At 47.7% G+C, this 19,071-nt stretch overlaps 10 protein-coding genes across 10 annotated transcripts; 6 read left to right on the top strand and 4 right to left on the bottom strand.

Moving 5' to 3' along the window:
- Positions 1-23: 23 nt before the first annotated feature.
- Positions 24-1,446, top strand: FOIG_12416 (uncharacterized protein). Its single transcript, XM_031213319.1, has 3 exons — positions 24-529; positions 586-726; positions 776-1,446. Exons 1-3 carry the CDS (start codon positions 174-176, stop codon positions 1,383-1,385), a joined length of 1,107 nt encoding a protein of 368 aa, XP_031057064.1. The 5' UTR covers positions 24-173; the 3' UTR covers positions 1,386-1,446.
- A 331-nt stretch (positions 1,447-1,777) lies between these two features.
- Positions 1,778-3,701, top strand: FOIG_12415 (uncharacterized protein). Its single transcript, XM_031213318.1, has 2 exons — positions 1,778-3,315; positions 3,368-3,701. Exons 1-2 carry the CDS (start codon positions 1,862-1,864, stop codon positions 3,666-3,668), a joined length of 1,755 nt encoding a protein of 584 aa, XP_031057063.1. The 5' UTR covers positions 1,778-1,861; the 3' UTR covers positions 3,669-3,701.
- Positions 3,702-4,057: 356 nt separating this feature from the next.
- On the bottom strand, positions 4,058-5,241 carry FOIG_12414 (uncharacterized protein; the record flags this gene model as incomplete). The annotated part of the gene is made up of 2 exons (XM_031213317.1): positions 4,058-4,280; positions 4,340-5,241. 2 exons carry the CDS (start codon positions 5,239-5,241, stop codon positions 4,118-4,120), a joined length of 1,065 nt encoding a protein of 354 aa, XP_031057062.1. The 3' UTR covers positions 4,058-4,117.
- Positions 5,242-5,489: 248 nt separating this feature from the next.
- On the top strand, positions 5,490-6,583 carry FOIG_12413 (uncharacterized protein). Its single transcript, XM_031213316.1, has one exon. It carries the CDS (start codon positions 5,595-5,597, stop codon positions 6,228-6,230), a length of 636 nt encoding a protein of 211 aa, XP_031057061.1. The 5' UTR covers positions 5,490-5,594; the 3' UTR covers positions 6,231-6,583.
- A 101-nt stretch (positions 6,584-6,684) lies between these two features.
- FOIG_12412 (uncharacterized protein) lies at positions 6,685-8,158 on the bottom strand. The gene is made up of 5 exons (XM_031213315.1): positions 7,934-8,158; positions 7,815-7,884; positions 7,629-7,765; positions 7,049-7,577; positions 6,685-6,993 (listed from the first exon to the last, which is right to left on the bottom strand). The coding sequence occupies exons 1-5, from the start codon at positions 8,006-8,008 to the stop codon at positions 6,731-6,733; spliced, it is 1,074 nt and encodes a 357-aa protein (XP_031057060.1). The 5' UTR covers positions 8,009-8,158; the 3' UTR covers positions 6,685-6,730.
- A 180-nt stretch (positions 8,159-8,338) lies between these two features.
- On the top strand, positions 8,339-10,648 carry FOIG_12411 (uncharacterized protein). Its single transcript, XM_031213314.1, has 7 exons — positions 8,339-8,516; positions 8,568-8,803; positions 8,857-9,228; positions 9,276-9,533; positions 9,587-9,749; positions 9,802-10,136; positions 10,186-10,648. Exons 1-7 carry the CDS (start codon positions 8,474-8,476, stop codon positions 10,516-10,518), a joined length of 1,740 nt encoding a protein of 579 aa, XP_031057059.1. The 5' UTR covers positions 8,339-8,473; the 3' UTR covers positions 10,519-10,648.
- A 20-nt stretch (positions 10,649-10,668) lies between these two features.
- FOIG_12410 (uncharacterized protein) lies at positions 10,669-12,081 on the bottom strand (the record flags this gene model as incomplete). The annotated part of the gene is made up of 1 exon (XM_031213313.1): positions 10,669-12,081. The coding sequence occupies one exon, from the start codon at positions 12,079-12,081 to the stop codon at positions 10,669-10,671; it is 1,413 nt and encodes a 470-aa protein (XP_031057058.1).
- A 372-nt stretch (positions 12,082-12,453) lies between these two features.
- On the top strand, positions 12,454-13,884 carry FOIG_12409 (uncharacterized protein; the record flags this gene model as incomplete). The annotated part of the gene is made up of 5 exons (XM_031213312.1): positions 12,454-12,704; positions 12,751-12,993; positions 13,044-13,451; positions 13,502-13,776; positions 13,839-13,884. Exons 1-5 carry the CDS (start codon positions 12,492-12,494, stop codon positions 13,882-13,884), a joined length of 1,185 nt encoding a protein of 394 aa, XP_031057057.1. The 5' UTR covers positions 12,454-12,491.
- A 69-nt stretch (positions 13,885-13,953) lies between these two features.
- Positions 13,954-16,731, bottom strand: FOIG_12408 (uncharacterized protein; the record flags this gene model as incomplete). The annotated part of the gene is made up of 2 exons (XM_031213311.1): positions 13,954-15,388; positions 15,434-16,731. The coding sequence occupies 2 exons, from the start codon at positions 16,729-16,731 to the stop codon at positions 13,954-13,956; spliced, it is 2,733 nt and encodes a 910-aa protein (XP_031057056.1).
- Positions 16,732-17,514: 783 nt separating this feature from the next.
- On the top strand, positions 17,515-18,419 carry FOIG_12407 (uncharacterized protein; the record flags this gene model as incomplete). The annotated part of the gene is made up of 3 exons (XM_031213310.1): positions 17,515-17,750; positions 17,795-18,011; positions 18,061-18,419. The coding sequence occupies 3 exons, from the start codon at positions 17,515-17,517 to the stop codon at positions 18,355-18,357; spliced, it is 750 nt and encodes a 249-aa protein (XP_031057055.1). The 3' UTR covers positions 18,358-18,419.
- Between the last annotated feature and the right edge of the window lie 652 nt (positions 18,420-19,071).

The following is a 19,071-nucleotide window of genomic DNA, read 5'->3' as shown; positions in this document are numbered from 1 at the left end:
GCCTATGGACGCGTGAGCTTGTACAGTTCAAAATCTTCTAATCATCTGTGTCATTCTGATCTTAACTCAGGTTGGGGTTATCAGTCTAAGAACATTTAAGTTAAACTATTGGTAAAAGCAGCAAGTTTGTCTCGGCCTAGGCACCTTCCCAAGTCACATCCAACAAAGACAACATGGCTCCAGAGAAAGCACCGCACCTTGAGATCCCTCCTGGGGAGGCAATCAAAGCCGTCAAGCTCATTAATCCCGTCAATTTTGGTCCTGCAATTCTTGAGAGATTCATGGCACCAGCTGTACCTGGCCTTGAAACATTCAAGAGTTCTCCTTCATTATCGTTCCTCATTGAGCACCAGTCTGGGAGGAAACTTGTCTTTGACTTAGGAATTCGAAAAGATTACGACAATTACTCACCGTCTATTGTCAAGTACTTGCCGACTACTAAGTACACTATCGAAGTAGCGGGGAATGTGGCAGACATCTTGCAGGATAATGGTGTCCCCTTGACTGAGATTGAAGCCGTGATATGGAGGTTAGTCCAATCGACCGAAAGAATCTGTTGATGGCTGAAGTTACTAAACTCTCTAGTCATTGGCATTGGGATCACATCGGTGATCCTTCCAGCTTTCCTCATCTCACAGATCTTGTAGTTGGTCCGGGTTTTAAAGAAGCAATGCTACCAGGAGCCCCTGCGAACCCAGAGTCCCCCATACAAGAAAGCGACTACGCGTATGTATAGTTCTAAAACATGTGGACTATGAAAGCTTACCATTGGTAGGAATCGTAATCTGCGTGAGATTAGTTTCGAGGGTCCAGACTCTCTCAAGATTGGTCAGTTCCCCGCCTTTGACTATTTTGGAGATGGTTCATTCTATCTCCTCGACAGTCCCGGGCATGCTGTCGGTCACCTCTGTGGGCTAGCAAGGACTACAACCTCCCCAGACACTTTCATTCTCATGGGGGGAGATATCTGTCACTACGCAGGCATCTTCCGACCTTCCAAGTTTCTTCCAGTGCCAGATACCATCAGCCCTCATCCTTGTCATCCGCACGAGGATGGTGTTCTCTGCCCTGGAGAAGCTTTTGATCAACTGCAAAAATCACGAGGAAGGGCACCAACTGATACTCTCTTTGACTTGACGTTTGGCTTGGATCTAGAACTTGCCGCCAAGACTACGAAGCAGCTACAGGAACTAGACTGTAACGAGAACATCTTTGTGGTTGTTGCTCATGATTCCACGGTACGCGATGGCGTTCCTCACTTTCCGAAGAGTCTGAATGATTGGAAGGAAAGAGGATTTGGAAAAGGCTTGAAGTGGGCTTTCTTACGCGATCTGGAGAAATTCTGGGAATCTGAGGGGTTGCTGGAGCCAAAAGGAGTTGTTTGAGAAGGCTAGATGGTAACAGCTCAACTTAGTGAATAGATGAATTCAATTATATTTTGACCTATCTCCATTTGAGAAGTTACCGTTAGCTAGCTATTCACCTAAACTCGGGCAAATTGTAACAGGATTACCGGCCTGAAATCTACTAATTTTGACAGATGTCACAAGCTCCCTTTGGTCTATGACTCTAAAGGCTTGGCAAGCCATCAATTTCAACAACTTCGGTTTCTTATCAACCCCGTGTCCGAGTATCGGACGCCCTTTGGCTAGCGTTATGAGATGTCAAATGACTCGGCAATATCTGGTTATCCTATTTGGGAAAGGCGGGGATAGCCTCAAGTTTAACTCTCGGTTACACGATACCCCAGCCATCAACCCCCGGATGTGCGGGGTCGACAAGGACTCCCTGGAATGTGTACAGAGGAGAATAAACCCGCGGGCATAAATCGACACGCCGGACGTAACCCTCATGATACCAAATGTGCTGCAACCTTCAGATCTTTAAAACTTTGTCATACCTCAGTACAGCGCCACTTCTCTATCTGGCAACCACCCTATCATCATCGTTCCACAACTTCACAATGCCTTCAGCACAACCAATTCGCGGTGATGCGTTTGGATCACCAGAAAGCAACTTGGACTATGATGTTCTTATCATTGGTGCTGGACTCAGTGGTATTCTTAGCCTGTACCGCATGCGGGAACTTGGCTTGAAGACACGAGTTATCGAAGCAGGTTCCGCGGAGGGCGGAACTTGGTTCTGGAACAGGTATCCTGGTGCTCGTTTTGACTCGGAGAGCTACTCATACATCTTTTCATTTTCACAAGAAGTTCTCGATGAGTGGAACTGGACAGAACACTTTGCCCCTCAACCAGAAACCCTTCGGTACATCCAATATCTCACAGACAAATTCGACCTGAAGCGTGATATGCAGTTCAACACACGCGTCAAATCAGCGAAGTTCCAAGAAGATACATCATCCTGGCTTCTTGAGGATGAAGATGGCTCGCAGTACACTACCCGATACCTCATCACCGCTATGGGCATTCTCAACCAACCGACTTTACCAAACATTCCCGGTGTACAAAGTTTCAAGGGGCAAGCCTGGCATACAGCCAGATGGCCAGGTGATGCCTCCGCTCTGAATGGCAAGCGAGTGGGCATTGTTGGTACCGGTGCAACGGCGATTCAGACTATACAAGCCATCTCGGATAAGGTCGGCCACTTGACAGTGTTCCAAAGGACACCGAACTGGACAGCTCCACTTCGAAACAAGAAAATCAGCCCAGAGGAGATGGATGAGATCCGCAAAAGATACCCAGAAATCTTCCGCAAATGTGCTGAATCATACGCATGCTTCATTCATGTCGGTGATAGCAGGAGCGTCTTTTCTATGACAGAAGAGGAGCGTCAAGAGCAATGGGAGAAGCTCTATGCCGAACCTGGATTCGCCAAAGTTCTCAGTGTTTCTTCAGATGTCTTCACAGACCACAAGGCGAACGAGCTTTACAGCAAGTTCCACGCCGATAAGATCCGAGCAAGAATCAATGATCCAGAAGTGGCTGAGAAGTTGATCCCCAAGAATCATGGCTTCGGTACAAGGAGAGTTCCTCTTGAGAGCGGTTACTTCGAGGTTTTCAACCAGTCAAACGTCAAGTTGGTTGATATTAGAGAAGACCCGATTTCTCAGATCACAGAGACTGGCGTTCAGACAGGAGATGCATTTTATGAGCTTGATGTTCTGATCTATGCCACTGGATTCGATGCCGTGACTGGATCTTTCAACGCAGTTGATATTCAAGGACGAAACGGAACCAATCTGAAGGATGTCTGGGCTGAGGGTATCAGGACGTTCCTCGGACTTACTGTCCAGGACTTTCCTAACATGTTTATGATTATGGGTCCCCATCAGATGTTTGGAAACATTCCTAGGTATGGCCATCAACTTCTTTTACTACTATCAGTACTAACCAGCTGCCTTCAGGTCCATTGAGTATGCAGCAAACTGGGTTGCAGAGTTTATACGATATGCTCGTGACAATAAGATCATCAGTGCTGAAGCAACTGACAAGGGTATGGAGGAGTGGACGCAACATGTGCATGAATGCGGAAAGGGCTTACTGGCTAATGAAGTTGACTCATGGATGACTGGTGTCAACAAGAACTTGGCTCATAAGCAGAAGAGATCCATGACGAGATATAATGGCCCTGCACCAGGGTATCGAAAGAGATGTGATGAGGTCAAGGGGAGGGATTATTCGGACTTTGTATTGAGATACGCTTGAAGGATATAGTCTATTAGAATTTAAATGTTATTATGATATGATGCTTTGTGATGAAATTGGGGCCTGAGACGTACTACAGGGAGTCTGGTTGGTTAAAACAGCTTCATCTTGAAGTTGATGATAAGCAGATATCATGTGGAATCCTTAATAAGCTTAGGACAAATTATGATAGTTTATGATAATTTGGAGTATTTTAGGACATCATATGATGAGCTTAGAAGGCATTGGAATATCCTTTATTGTTTATCTTATCCATCTTGTAACGGTTGCACAAGCCGTTAAACCACAGGGCAAAAGATCGGGCCATAATCGCTATGCAAGCAATCATGGGTGTGCTACAGCTGCCTTATAGAAGCCTTACAGTGCTGTTACGGGCACGAATCGTAACACATCTAGTTCAGATTTCGAAGTCCTCTAGGACCTCAAGGTTATGGTGGATGAGATGTGTTCTAAGTGGTTTTGACTTCAAACTTCCTAGCCTCAGGGTTCGAGAGTGCCCAAATAATTCCCCCCTCCATGACTCTATCCCACCGTTTAGACTCAGTCAACTGATTCCCATACCTACGAAAGCCGTGAGGCAATCCTTTGAAGACATGAATATCCGTGGGGACTCTGTTGCCATTCCATGTCAGCTATTTCAGTGAGACCAAAACCAGTGACTGCTGACTTACCCTGCCTCAGCAAGCCTTTTGCCATACAAGAGGCCTTCATCACGCAGAGGATCGGCACCGGCAATGCCAAAGACAGTGGGAGGGAGACCTTTCACTTGAGAAGCCGATGCGTTCCCAGTGTTTGCTCGGAAATCATCAGCATCTGGAAAAGGAACTGGAAACTTCAGCATTCCAGTAAAGAAGTCGATGACCTTCTTGGGAAGAATCGGTGCATCTTCATTCTGGACATATGAAGACACCAATGGACTTTTAAGTTGGTCGAGTTGCGACTGATAATGGTTGAGGTGGATCAAAGCTGGGATCATCAGGATCTGTCCAGCAATCTTGGGATACTGGCGGATATCTGGCGCAGAGATGTTTTGTCTCAGAGTCAGGGCCGCTGCTAACTGGGCACCAGCGCTGATACCGCCAATGACAACCTGATCAGATTTGCCTTGAAGCTCATCGATGTGATCGTGTATCCAATAGAAGGCATCTTCGACGTCATTCCAAGCCGTTGGAAAAGTATGATCCGGCGTGTGACGGTAGTTCACATTGATAACGGTTACCTTCGCTCCAATTGCAATCCGCGAGGAGTTAGCATCTTCGGATGAGAGTGTCCCGAATAAATATCCTCCACCATGAAGGTGGATGTAGATCGGTAGGAGAGCACCTTCCGCAGAATCGGCAGGCTTATAGCTTCGCGCTTCTATGAAAGAATTGTCTCTCGTTGGAACCTTGTAGTCTTTCGTGCGGACCAAGTGACCCAGCTCCTTCATACCGTTTGCAGATATCTCCTCACGACCCCTGTTGACTACGGCCTGTCTCTCATAGATATCTGCGAAAGTTGGAGGGGGCGGTAGACTGGCCTCCACTGCAAGCCATTCTGCAGATTTGGGGCCATATTCCGAAAAGTCGCACATGGTGAAAGATTCGATGGTGTTTCAAAAGATATTTCTTGTTATTGTTTAGTCTCAATAAGTCACCCATCTCATCAAAATGCATACTTGAGGGGTATCGATGCTTCAGGTACGTAATTGGCTGTAGCCATGTGATTCCGTCCCCGTTCCTGCCGTCGTACCTCGGTGCGACCCCACAAAATGAGGTTGAATTAGAGTATTAAACTCTGGCAATTCCCGATTAGGAAAGCCGCCCAACAGTTCCGAAGGAAGGCTCACTCCATGTCGACCTCACGATTAAATATTGCGAAATAAGATGATTCATTGTATCGTTTCACAATACGAGGTTTACCAGTGATCCAAAAACAAACAGCGCCATGGCCGAGATACCCACTCAACCTCCGTCTCGTTCACTAAAAGACAAAGTCGCCATTGTCACAGGCGCCGGCTGCTTTGGTGATGGTATTGGCAATGGCAGGGCGATATCAATCATGTTGGCCAACGAGGGCTGTAATGTCATATGCCTTGATATGGATTTAGAATGGGCAACAAAGACGGCCGATATGGCCAACCAAAGCTCAGCTTCCAAAAAGGCGATACCGGCACAAGGAAATGTCACAGATGCAGACGATTGTGAGAAGGCTGTTGCCCTGGCATTGGAAGAATTCGGTCGCTTGGATATTCTTGTCAATAATGTCGGCATAGCAGGCGCTTCGGGGACAGCCATTGACGTGGATATGGCCAAGTGGACGATGGGTCTCGAGGTCAATGTGTCAAGCATGGTTTTGATGGCAAAGTATGCTATACCAGCAATGGCCAAGAACGATGGTGAGATCAAAGGATCTATCGTCAATATGGGGAGTGTAGCCGGCTTGAAGGGCGGTACACCTCATTTGCTCTATCCAACCGCCAAAGGAGCAGTGGTCAATATGACCAGAGCGATGGCCGCTCACCACGCCAAAGATGGTATCAGAGTGAACTGTGTCTGTCCTGGGGTAAGTGATGAAGCTTGAGAACAAGAAGAAATAGCTAATAATATTTAGATGCTTTATACCCCGATGATGTATGCTAAGGGCATGTCAGAAGAGGCCAGGGAAGCGAGGAAGGCGAGGAGTCTACTTGGGACTGAAGGTACAGCGTGGGATGCTGCTTGTGCTGTCGTGTTTCTGGCGAGTAACCATGCAAGATGGATCACAGGAGCTATTCTACCAGTTGATGCTGGAACAACTGCTGCCGTTGGAACTAGCTTGCCTGCTGGCGCAAGCGTTAATGGTTGAGATAGATTACCAAATACCTACATTTAGAATCAACTCTAAATCAATGACGAGACTTTAGTCTTCCACTAGAAACCTATTGCCTAAATAGGCTCCTCAACCGTCCAAACATGACATGATTTTGAGTGCTGCTAAGTTTTGAGTTTAGTAGTGTATGGCAACGAACCAACACAAACTACCAAAGAAATTAAATGGGAAATCTTGTTGTTCATAAAAGGCAATGGAATTTATGAATGAGACTAATCATGTAGTAATGCCACTCTCGCCTTGATCTTTCCTTCACCCAATGCCCCAAGAACTTCCTCAAAGTCCGGGAGCTTTCTGGTTTCAACTCGGGGACTAATATGGCCAGAAGCGATAAGTTCAAGAACCTTCTCCAAATCTCTGACTTGGCCACCATAAGAGAAGATGAAGGAAAGCCTCTTTCTGGTGCCAATCTTCATGTGAATGGTGTTTTCTGTGTCAAGACTGCCAATGCAAAGAAGTTTGCCGCCACGACGTACTAAAGCACAGATTAGTTTGGGTTCGACGAATTTCAAACAAAGGTATTTGCTTACCGATATGTTGAGCATCTTCAAATGTTTGATGGGTACCAACAAAGTCAAGAACGGTGTCGATCTTTCCTTCCAAGCCATTCTCTTTGATAAAGTCCTGGGGAGGGTTTCCTACTGGGACAATATCTTTCTCAGGTATGCCCAGAGCTTTGGCTTCATCAAGCAGTTCTTGTCGAATATCGGAAACTATCACTCTTGCCCCAATATAACGAACAATTTGAAGAGCATTGAAACCTAGCCCACCAAGACCGAATAGAAATACTGTCTCATGCTTTTTGACTTCTCCTCTCCTAGTGATGGCGTGAAATGCTGTGTTCACAGCGTCAGTGGCTACAGCAGCTTCTGCTGGGCTGACACCATCAGGGACTTTGACTGCAGCTCTGATATCAACTGCGGTATATGGTGCGTAAAAGCCATCTTGGCCAATGCCCGAGTGATGACCCCTTTCACACAGTTGAGCCAGATCACGAGAACATTCGGGGCAATCTTCTTGTCCACAGCCTGGGACCGCATGAAGAGCCACAATATCTCCCTGAAAGGTATAAGTACTAATTAATGCTAGTAGTGAAAGAGAATTTCTTACCACTTTCAGTCTGTTATCTTGAACATTACCGCCTATTTCAACAATCTGTCCGCAGCCTTCGTGGCCCAGGATATACTTTTCCTGGAACCAAGATGCTTGCTTCTCTATCGTGAGGAGCGAATGGTCGCTTCTACAAACTACAGTATTGGTCAGATTTTAGTTAACTACCAGGAGGGCTCTTCATACCGCCAGATGCCAGCATCTTACAAAGAATGCCATTTGGCGATACTTTGGGAACGGGCACTTCTTCGAAAACCTCGAATACGTTAATGTATTAATTTATGAAAATCGGCAGTTTGCATTACCGGCTTTGGACTTCCTTTGTGTTTCCTCCATGCAAACATGGTTGCTGGCACTCTTTCGGAATTTGTAACAGTCATGGTGAAATTTGGTCGATGATTTGAATGTGGTGATCAATGTTGACTTTTCTCACTGGAGTATAGGTAGCAGTAGTCCAGCCTAAATCACGATCTATTATTCGGCTTTCGGAAAGCTGTAGTCAGCTCGGTTTCCTTTCATAGACACGGAGGGGTTTCGGTAGGATTTTCTACCGAGGTTCTGCGAGGCAATAAGGACCTATGGTTGGCTTAGAAATCCACTCCTAGTAATCTGGAGAATGCGGGGGATTGGCCGCTATCTGAGATGGCAATGCTCTCGGTTTTCCTATAAGAGTGTAGCTCCGCCAAGAACTCCACCACAATTGTTTTCATGACGTTAGGTCGCTGACTCGCTGACTCGCTGATGTCCTTCAATAAGAAATTCACTCTGGCTGTCTCAATACTATTTTAACCTATCATAGTGCGAAACGCGTCTGAAGGTGCGAAAAACAAGGACCTCGTACCAACATGGTGTTTACTTCTCCAAGCTGGGTGCCTCAGCTCCCAGTTGGTGAGTCGCGTGCCTCCGATGATGGAACTTCCCGTTGCTGACATATTGAAGATCCTCCTGATTCGATACCTATTGCTGAGTTTATGAAGAATGAGGCGTATGGTCGCCGACCCATTGCCAAGAGCAGACATCCATTTACCTGCGGTATCACTGGTCGTTCATACTCAGCACCTGAATTGTTCGAGCGGTCAGAGTCCTTTGCAAGAGCTTTGGCAAAGCGCCTTCAATGGCAGCCAAATGAAGGAACGCCATGGGATAAGGTTTTTGCTATCTTCTCTCTCAACACAGTACGTATATGCCGGGTTTCTATAGAGGACAGCTATCTGATACATGACTCTAGATTGACTTTGTAACTGCCATCTATGGCGTTCACCGACTCAATGGGATTGCCACGCCAGCCAATGCCGCTTACTCCTCTGATGAACTGGCTCATCAGCTCAAGGCATCAGGAGCCAAGGCTCTAGTAACTTGTACACCACTACTCGAGGTAGCACTTGAGGCGGCCAAGAACGTTGGCATACCAGACGAAAACGTCTATCTGTTCGACATACCGCGAGCTGAACCTACCTCAAGTTTCAAACATGCTTCCGTAGAGGATCTTATCAACGAAGGTTCGAAACTTGAAGAGCTCGAGAAGCTCCAGTGGGTTCAGGGTCAGGGTGCACGTCAGACAGCCTTTTTATGCTTCTCAAGTGGAACATCAGGATTACCGGTAAGATCGTTCCCTTCCTAGCTATGATACATGCTAATGTCATGCAGAAAGCTGTGATGATATCTCATAGAAACGTCATCTCGAATGTGTTGCAGCATGTTACCTATGACTCTGTCGCCAGACGGAAGAAAGGCGTGGAAACACAAGCAGTGACAGGGTTTCTGCCCTTCTCTCATATTTACGGCCTTGTTATTGCTGCTCATACTTGCACGTGGCGAGGTGATCAGGTTATTGTTCTCCCAAAGTTTGACTTCAATGATTTCCTCAAGTCGATCCAAGAATTCAAGATTCGGCAGCTGCTAGTGGTCAGTGTATATATTTTCTTGGCGGCTGTCATTATCACTAACAATCACTCAAGGTACCACCAATCATCATCCAAGTCTTAAGATTCAAGGATATTTGCGCCAAGTATGACCTAAGCAGTGTTAAATTCGTCTACTGCGGCGCTGCACCGCTGGGTGAAGAGACTATCCAGGATATGAAGAATCTCTACCCTGATTGGACAATTGCCCAAGCCTATGGTGAGTCCTAGCACGCAATACATCCCAGAAACCCCTGACTAATTATACGAAGGAATGACTGAGACTGCCACCGTCGTCACGTCTTCAAGCGAGGATGATGTCTTTACAAAAGGCTCTGGGTCCTTATTGCCGGGTGCCAAAGCCAAGATCATTGACCTTGAAGGCAATGAGGTCACTGAGTATGACAAGCCAGGCGAGCTCCTCGTTCAAGCCCCGTCAGTTGTGCTGGGCTATCTGAACAACGAGAAGGCTACCTCTGAAACGTTTGTACATCACCAAGATGGAAGATATATCCGCACTGGAGACGAAGCCATCGTGACTTTGGCTCCGTCTGGTCACGAACATATTGTGATTGTCGATAGAATCAAGGAACTCATCAAGGTCAAGGTATGTGACCTACTTCCTGTCCGGTCGAGGCATTACTGACAATTAGCAGGGCCATCAGGTTGCACCCGCGGAACTCGAGGCTCATATTCTGACAAGCCCACATGTCTTTGACTGTGCTGTGATCCAGGTACCTGATGAGAGATCAGGAGAGGTACCAAAGGCTTTTGTAGTGAAGAGTTCTTTGGCTGAGTCCTTGGATGAAGAGCAAGTGGCGAATGATATCATGAAGCATGTTGCGGATAACAAGGCTTCCTATAAACAACTTAGAGGAGGTGTAGAGTTCCTGGAGGTTATACCCAAGAGTCCAAGCGGAAAGATCCTTCGTCGACTGCTCAGGGATAAGGAGCGAGAGAAGAGACGAGCTGAGGGAGCAAAGCTATAGATCTTAGAATACTTGAGCGCCTATTTTTGCATTTTCATTGTGGTATTTGTCATTTTCCGAGGACGACTAGTAGTTTACTCCGGCCTTTCTTCTTCATTCAATATGAGATTTCATCACGGCTATTTTCTTCTCCCAAGTGTTTTGTGGTGATTATGAGTTCCTAGCGACAGGCCGTTTTGGCAAGCTCGTCTTGTGCCTCCTCGACCACTCCACCGCCCTATAATAGAACACATCTTCTTTAACCTTTGCTGTGATCCTGTCCATATCCACATCTTGTCCGTCCTCCATAGCCCTTTCAAGTTCTGTCAACAGAGCTTGACAGTCCCAGCACCCGCAAGCACGATATTCTTGTCCAAAGTATACTCGATACAGTCTTCTCGTCTCGCCAAAGCCATCTCCCAACTGTGGCTTCTCAATGGTATCATCATGGTTGACGAACTTGCCTGTCAGGAGCTTCATTGCTTGTCCGTAATGTTTGGCCGTGCATTGATGGGTATGCCAGACCAGATCAATATCTAGCGTTGGTACAACAGTGGTTTTAGATATCTTAAGAAGCTTACAAAAATTCTGATACCGCGCAAGAGCTCGCCGAATTGTTCCCTCAAGAGCAGGGCTGCGTACCCACATGAAGGAATTCATCTTATCAATAAACGACGCCTGGCGAATAACAGCATCCCTGAGCTGTTTCGCCAATTCCGAGTCATAGTCTCGAAAGAGCTGTGAGTATTCTTTACATGGGCTCTCGTAGATGACGGGCATATAGCCAATGCCGCCCAACCCGGTGTTCGACATGTTGACAAGCGTGGAGTGCGTAAGGTCTTTCCATGACAGAATATCGTTGAAGAGATTTGGTGCAAAACCAGATGCTTCTTCATAGTTTGCTGCTGCAGCTGGTGGTAGCCCAAAAACCCATTCTGCGTTATCGATAGCGTTGTGAATATGATTCCAGGGAAACTTGACTGAGAAGAGAGGTTCTTCTGAACATGTGTTGGAGAATAGTCGCGGATTGAGAAGAAACGAGTGCCAGACCATGAGAATATCGAGAGGCGGAAGATTGTCTCGTGTGACTTCTCTTTCCGAAGATTTGTTGAAATGTTCTCGCCAGGCAAGAAATCGAACTGTAGCAAGCTCAACGAACTTCGGCCACTTTGCCTGTCGTCGTTCCCAGAGCTTCTCATCCTTGAATGTCTTCTCGTCCCCCTGAGTGCCAGTCTTAGTCTCCCTCACAGGATTAGTTCGCATCACATCATCCAACTCTTTCGAAACCAAGATCTTCTGCCTCAAGATGAAGAGCGTCTCAAGGAATTCGAGGTGAGCTGCACACTCGGAAACGATGGGGAGGGCCAAATCCGGGGTAGTCTGTCTTCTTGAAGGCTTATTGTTGACATTTGTTGCAGTCGGAAAGTTAAAGACACCGGGGTCGGGGATTATTGGAAAGTCCTCTGGTTTGACAGCGACTTCGTATGGCAGACCATTTGGATTTTTTGGACGCGATGAACCTGAGACCATATCCTTTCCCTGCTCGTGTAGGGAATGTTTGGTAAGCCGATGCTCCAAAGCCATTTCGCAACATAAAATTAGAAATCATCTCGTTTCTCAAGAAATAGGCTCCTCCTCGTGAACATCTTTATATCCCAGGCCTTATTGTTGAATGAGGCGATCCGGGCTGAATAGCCTATTGGCGCTGGGCAATCAGTCTGCCAGCAAATCTCCAGACTGCCTCGCCACGCCTCAAACAAAAAGCGTACCACATCTCACGCACCCTTGCTTGTCAGCTTCGCAATCTCACCAATCGCGCGCCTTGAAATAAAGACATCTTACGCCCGGTTAAAGAGAGGTCGATGCCCAGGCGTTCTCGACCTGTCGATCATCGCGGGGTTATTCCGCAGTGCCAACCGGCCACTGTAAGTCTACTGAGCCATGGACACTCACAACGCAACATCAATTTTCATGCTAAGAGCAACGATGCAATCATGGATACTCTACACAAAGCGTTCTTCTCGATTTTTATGATCACATGGGGTATTCTCATGATCGTCAACATTGCCAGCATTTGTGGCAGGACAGCAAGGACATTTGGGCGGCTTCGCTTCTGGTCATTTATTCCTCTGTGGTTGTACGGGCCATTGGTCGTGCTCAATCCATGGTGGCGGTTGGGACATTTAGATAGAGGACGTCAATTTCTCGTGAGTACTCCAGCTATTGTAGGGATATGGGTATTAACGATGGCAGGGCATCTGGTTGACATTATGGCCTATCCTCAGTTCAATGATTGCGACGACACGCAAGAGTCGAGGATCGATGGGCGCATGGGACTCATCCCAACGAAGTCGCGGCTGCTTTTACATCTTATGCGTCGATTGGGCGATCATTCTCTTCTCAATTGTGGAAGTCTGCCGGAACCCGATTCCCACAGGGTCGAAGGATTGGACGTTCGGGGCAAGCCTAGGGAAAATCATGACCATGTTCACGATTGTAGGTCGTTGCACACATTGGCCCTAATTACAATACTGACGGCGGAATAGATCCTCCTTGTTGGTCAAGACTTTCTATTGTTCCCCATTGCCGCGTTCCCTCGCTTCATCAGCGTTCCAGCGATCGTCCTTAGACGATGTTTCCTACCAATACAGCACAAACCGGTGAAGAGATGGCCGCATGACATCAATCGACTGTTATCGCAGAAGGCTTCTGGCCGAGAGAGGTCCTTGTCAATCATGCTACAGACCGACAGTATTGCTGAGCGAGTCGCGAGCCACCTTCATTACGATGACATGGTGAACTTATCGCTCACATCCAAATTGGTGCGTACCGCAGTATTCTATCCATCGATGGACCCAAACTCTCGTCGGGACCGAATAGAGTTGCTATGTGTGGCATCGTGTCTCAAAGGGAAGAAGAGCGAATGTTGGTCATGCGAACGTGTGATCTGCGATGTAAGTTACACCGCCACCTCTTGCTGATCAATTACTTACATTAACAACAGGCCTGCAAAGCCCCGAAACAACGTATTCGAGCTTCCCGTATAAAGGATCACTTCGCACATTGCTACGCGGTCTGCACATTCTGCTACCTGATCTCCGCACCCGGCGGTGCAGCACCCTTCAATGCGAAATGGAACATGCAAGATCTCGAGATGCAGCATGTCAATTGCTGTTCTTTCCGGGAGCCGCAATGGGAGGATGGTGGTGGATACTTGTGTCGATACTGTATCAAGCTTGACGGGGAGAAACTCACGGATATGAGGGAGAAGAGGGATGAGTTTTATCTCAGCAGAACATTGCCGAGGAATGTTGATTGCGCGATATGTATGTGGCCTATAGGGAGAAGGTCTACCCGGTGGTGGTTTTGCGGGAAGGGAAGACATGAGTGTCTTTGGGCGGGACATCATACGTAGTAAATGACTCAATGTATATGATTGATGTAGATTGCTATACTTCATCCTCCGCAACCACCACATCCACCATCTCCATCACCGCCACCGCAACTTGATACGCATCCACTTCCACAGGTATCCCCAGCCATTCCTGGAGATCCTACTGCACATCCCGCTGCTACCGCACCACAAGCGAAAGGACCTGTGCCGCATCCTCCTCCCCCACTACCATCATCCGCCGTGGTTGCACCAACATCGATCTTGGTTGCTCTCCAGTCCCTGAACTTCTCATACTCTTGAACTCGTAATGGTTGAGCGAGGAAGGCCCAGTCAGCGACAAAGTATTGATGGTAAGCACCTTTCTCAAAGTGGTGGCTGAACGGTTGTGCACGATGAATGCCGCCAAGCTTGAGTCTATCCATGGTCTCGTCCTCATGGTTGGTGAGCCATGTTGTTGATGCTTGGAATTGACTGGAATTTGCCATAGCGACCGCGGCTGTGAGGAGGGCGTCTTGGCCGAGTAGTACGGTGATGCGGTTTTTGAACCATTCGGTGTCTGTCATTATGCCTGGGTTTGCTCGCTTCTCTGCTGATTTGCCCACGGGAGGCTGTGCATTAGCGGGATACAGTTGCCGGCCTCGGGCAAGATGCAGAGACGCGATGGACCAAGAGTCAAACGGGAATGCCAGAACGTGTTTCGAAATTTTGCAATCACCACAGTTTCCGGGATACCGATCATATGCTTCTGTACAGTCCCATGGAAAGACATCTTGGTATGGATAAATGTGCCCTCCAAAAGCGCCCCAATCCGTCCAGTATTCGGCCAGTGTGTCAATTATGTCGGAGTCATCGTGGCGTCCATAACGGAACTTGAGGAGATATTCTTCTGTAAGGCCATTTGGAACGTCGTATTTAGAGAATGCCCGTGTAGGTACGTTTGACCCGGGTCGACATACAAAGCTCATCAAGTACAGTGGCATTGGTTGACTAACCGCTGTCTTGGAGGCGAACAGGGGACCAAATAAGCCGTGGTCAATCAATCTGTCACAGAATGCCTGGCAATTGTTCTCGTGATAATGCCATTTGAGTCGAACCTCTGGATCCAGGAGATGAGTGGTGATGCTCGTGATGTACGCCTGCACCCTCGAAGCGAGGTACTCTTTGACGTGTAGAAGCAGACGTTTGGTACTCTGTCCAAGCATAGCTTCTTGCTCTACAAAAGTCAATCCGTCCTCGGTCAGACAATTAGATTCATGTATGAAGGCGTCAATAAGCTCATCTTCAATACCAGACTCGAAGAAATCGCAGAAGGCACCTCCGACGACTTGCTTCATGAAGGCTTTGTATCGCTTCGGGTGCCTCGGTCTATCCTGTACATAGAGAATACGATCTCTCTCGCCTGTGAGAAGAAGGGATTTTGTGATTTCTTCTGGGGGATCACGGATGACTTGTAATGAAGGCGGATCTCGACTGGTGACAAGGACACCGCCCATGGTACTGAGTTGTCAGCTTCTGTCATGAATGATGAGTCGAGCGACTTACTTTGCGACGCCATTCTCTATGATCAGAGGGCCAAAGCGAAGAGCCATATGAACGTTCCCATACGGATACTTCTCGATAGTCGACCGCAAGTACATTGGAATATCCTCCGGCTCATCAGTACTGAACCCATAGGAATAACCGTATTCCGGTAGGGAGGTCTCGTTGAGATGTCCCAATCGACTTGGTTGCTTCCTTGTTACAGCCACAGGCTTCGGCAGCTCGCCACCTACAGGATCCTTTTTTCGTAACTGAAGTAAACTGTCACTTTTGCCGAATTGTGATCTTGTAGACGCATACTTTGCCTCTGCAAAGAGATCTGTGACGGTGTACAGACCGCAGCCTACACGACCAAGCCCGCCTTTGACGTGATGGCCTTCGTCGAGCTCAGGGTCAATTGGCCACAGCGACCTGGAGCGTCCATCTTGGTCGCGTCGACGAACCGTACTACAATAACACAACTTGCGGCTAATCTCTGGCGTCAAGGCCGTTGGAAGGCAGCACTCTTTGTATTTCTTGACAAAGCGCGTCTGGCCATAATGTGTCGCTCGGTAACAGCTTTCGCATATCACAATGTTTTCGTCGCTGGTGTCCTGAAAGGTACATCCCCGAATTGTCGCCTTGCACTCGGAGCAGAGCTGTGGGACGAATACCGGCTGGTGTAAATCGTCATATGACCAGAGCCGTATTTGAGCGGAGGCAGGTCTTTTCCAGAACGATAGTGCTTTTTCAGGTTCGCGATACTCCATAATTTTGTCGATGTCAAGGAATTGCGCTGATTGAAGAAGCATGCGGGCTCTCCGTCTAGCTGGGTCCAGTAGTTTGCGCTCGCTAAGGGAGGTTCTTATACAGCCCTTGATGCTGTTACTCTTTATGTCGGCGAAGATATCCCAGCCACGGTCTCGTAGAACTTCATCGTATGAAGGTGGCGCTTTTGTGTCTTTTTTCGCTTTCTTCTCTGGACGTTTTGATCGTTGGTTTCTCTTATTGCGTTCATGAAATTGGCGAGAAATGTCGGAAACTGAATCGAGAAACGTATCATAACCGTAAATGAAGTCATCCTCTTCCTCTGGGAGAAAATCCGATGTGTCTGGACGTGATTGCCAGCGCCTGAATGTCAGCAGTAAATGAGGCAGCTCGCGCTCGACTCCTTCCCAGTACATTCTGAATAGCTCATTCTCAAGCAGATCAGCTGCAGGACCCAGTCGGGTACTGGGAATCACAGGGGCATCAGTGATCCCACCGCTGTTGCCACTGGACACTGGCACCGAACGAGACAGAAACGCGGGGAGCGAGGGCATCTTGCGATGAGTCTATTCACCAAGCGTTACATGATGAAGGTTCATGGAGCGACAAGAGGTTTTCGAATTGGCAACTGTCATCTCAATCAGGCGGGCAGAACGCCTTGCATGAAGCCTGCCGTCTTCAGTGTCTCGCTCACTGTAACCAGGCGCTGAGGTGGGGAAGCGGAATCACAGCGCTGCACCTTCGGCATCCCGCATGGATTTGCATTGAACAAGGCATACTCGGCTTCCACATCGACCAGGCTGAGATGATCATCGTTTGTGGTTGAGGCGCACTGCTTTGACAGTCAGGAATGATCACATTTGCATCCAGAAAGCCATGATATATGTGTAAACTCAATACAAGCTTACCTGCTCCTAAATCTCTGGACCCTGCCGATAAATTGCCTGATGAAGAATGGAGCTTGGCGGGGTGGAATGCCTGCTGTAATGGATCTCTCACTCGATACCCGATCCGGCGCCGTAAATCCGGGAATCGGAGCTTACAGTCTCCCGGTTCTGGCATGTTAAATTGGATAGAACAAGCCTCATGAGCTTGTTTGTTGATGAGATCGATGTTAGTGCAGATCTTGTGGCTTTCGGAGAATTGAGGCTTCTTGTCTGAAGATGACGACGTAAGCCATAATGAGTCTTATAAATATTGGCGGCGCATGGGACCTTTTCAGATCGTCAGATGAGGATTTTGTCGACCCGATAAACTGACATATCCAACATTTTAAGTCGCTGACGCTTCCCGAAGTGAAAAAGATACAGGAAAACGTCTCAAACATCATCGTCGAAATGAAGGTCGTCATCGCAGGCTCAACAGGGTTCATTGGGAAGGAAGTCGTCCGCCAGGCGCTCCTGCACCCTCAGATCACCTCAGTCGTCACATTATCGCGTCACGACCACGATCTCTCAGAAGACCTACAAACACCAGAAATCGAGTCCAAGCTCACGTCTGTCACCTGTTCCGACTTTAAAAACTACCCGCAATATGTCAAGGATGAAATCTCTGGGGCAGACGCTTGCATATGGTGTGTCCGGCCGGCTTCTCAATGTGACACAACTAACCGCGCAGGCTTATCGGGGTAACGCCTGGCAAATTGAAGCAGTACAATTGGGATCAAGTTCGCATGATCTGCTATGAGTATGCGCTCTATGCAGCCGACACGTTTGCGAAGCTTCCGCGCGAGGGTAACCCGGACCCGTTGCGATTCATCTACGTGAGCGGTTGCAACGCCGAGCGAGACCCTGCAAAGAAGCCATGGATTCTCGGAGACTATTGTCTTCTTCGTGTACGTATTCAGCGCGTCGCTGCCGTATCATTGCCAATAACGCTTCCAGGGCCAGGTTGAGAAACAGATCATCGAGCGTGCGCATTTGTCGGACGGGAGAATGCAGGTCCTCGTTACCAAGTCAGGCATGGTCAACGATCCGGATATGGGTTTCTTAAAACAAGGGCTGCGTTGGTTCTCGCATGCTGTCATCAACATCCCGAATATTGGGAGGACGGAATTGGTGGCCGGTTTACTTGACCAGTCGATCACTGGGTTTGGCAAGGATACTTTGTCCAATGCAGAAATGGTAGAAATTGGAAACAAGGCATTGGAGAAGAATGAGATTTTGGAAGCGAAGGCCTAATTGATTGTAGCTATTATAGTCTTTGCTCGTTAATAATGTCAAGATACCAGAATTACTTCCGCTCCTTGATGATGACGCGTTGTTGGTGTGACTATGCACTTGCAATCTCGGAAAATACGCGACAGAAGGGATTTTGGGGCCGACTTTCAACGGAAATACATAATCTAAAGTAACCATTCATCTATTGGGAGGGTGATTTCGATGAATGCGCGTCCTTGTTGAGACGCGATGCCTTGGTGGGGACGAAAACTACTTGTGACTTCAGTATCGTCAGTTCAGGCACTTCTCGTTGACACTTACAAACAACCAAATGAGGGAAAATAGCATAAGTCACATTGACTCAGACATACAGCAGTCTACCCCGATCAATATTGAACGTCCAAAATCCAGTTATTTAAGTTTATTAATTATATTGCTACAAATACATTAATAACCGTTATTTACCGCGTTAAAATTGAAGTGAACTCGTGTCATACGTTCTCCTACCCTAGGCTTCGAGCATCGTCAAATTACGGACGCGACCGACGTCAGACAGAAATGAGTAATCATGCACTCAACCAGACCAACACAAATGCACGCCACGACCTTCGCCGACCAGATTTGAAACCTCGCGGAGGAAAAGCTCCTCAATTGCGCTACTTCTTGGCTTTGTATGATGCACCTGCAGTAGTCGCTGTCGTGTTAAATGGATCAATATGACGCCGTGATGCGCGA

This window comes from Fusarium odoratissimum (genome assembly GCF_000260195.1).
Source record: "Fusarium odoratissimum NRRL 54006 unplaced genomic scaffold supercont1.26, whole genome shotgun sequence".
NCBI lineage: Eukaryota > Fungi > Ascomycota > Sordariomycetes > Hypocreales > Nectriaceae > Fusarium > Fusarium odoratissimum.
Note: the sequence above shows the minus strand (reverse complement) of the source record. Positions and strands in the feature narration are given on the sequence as shown.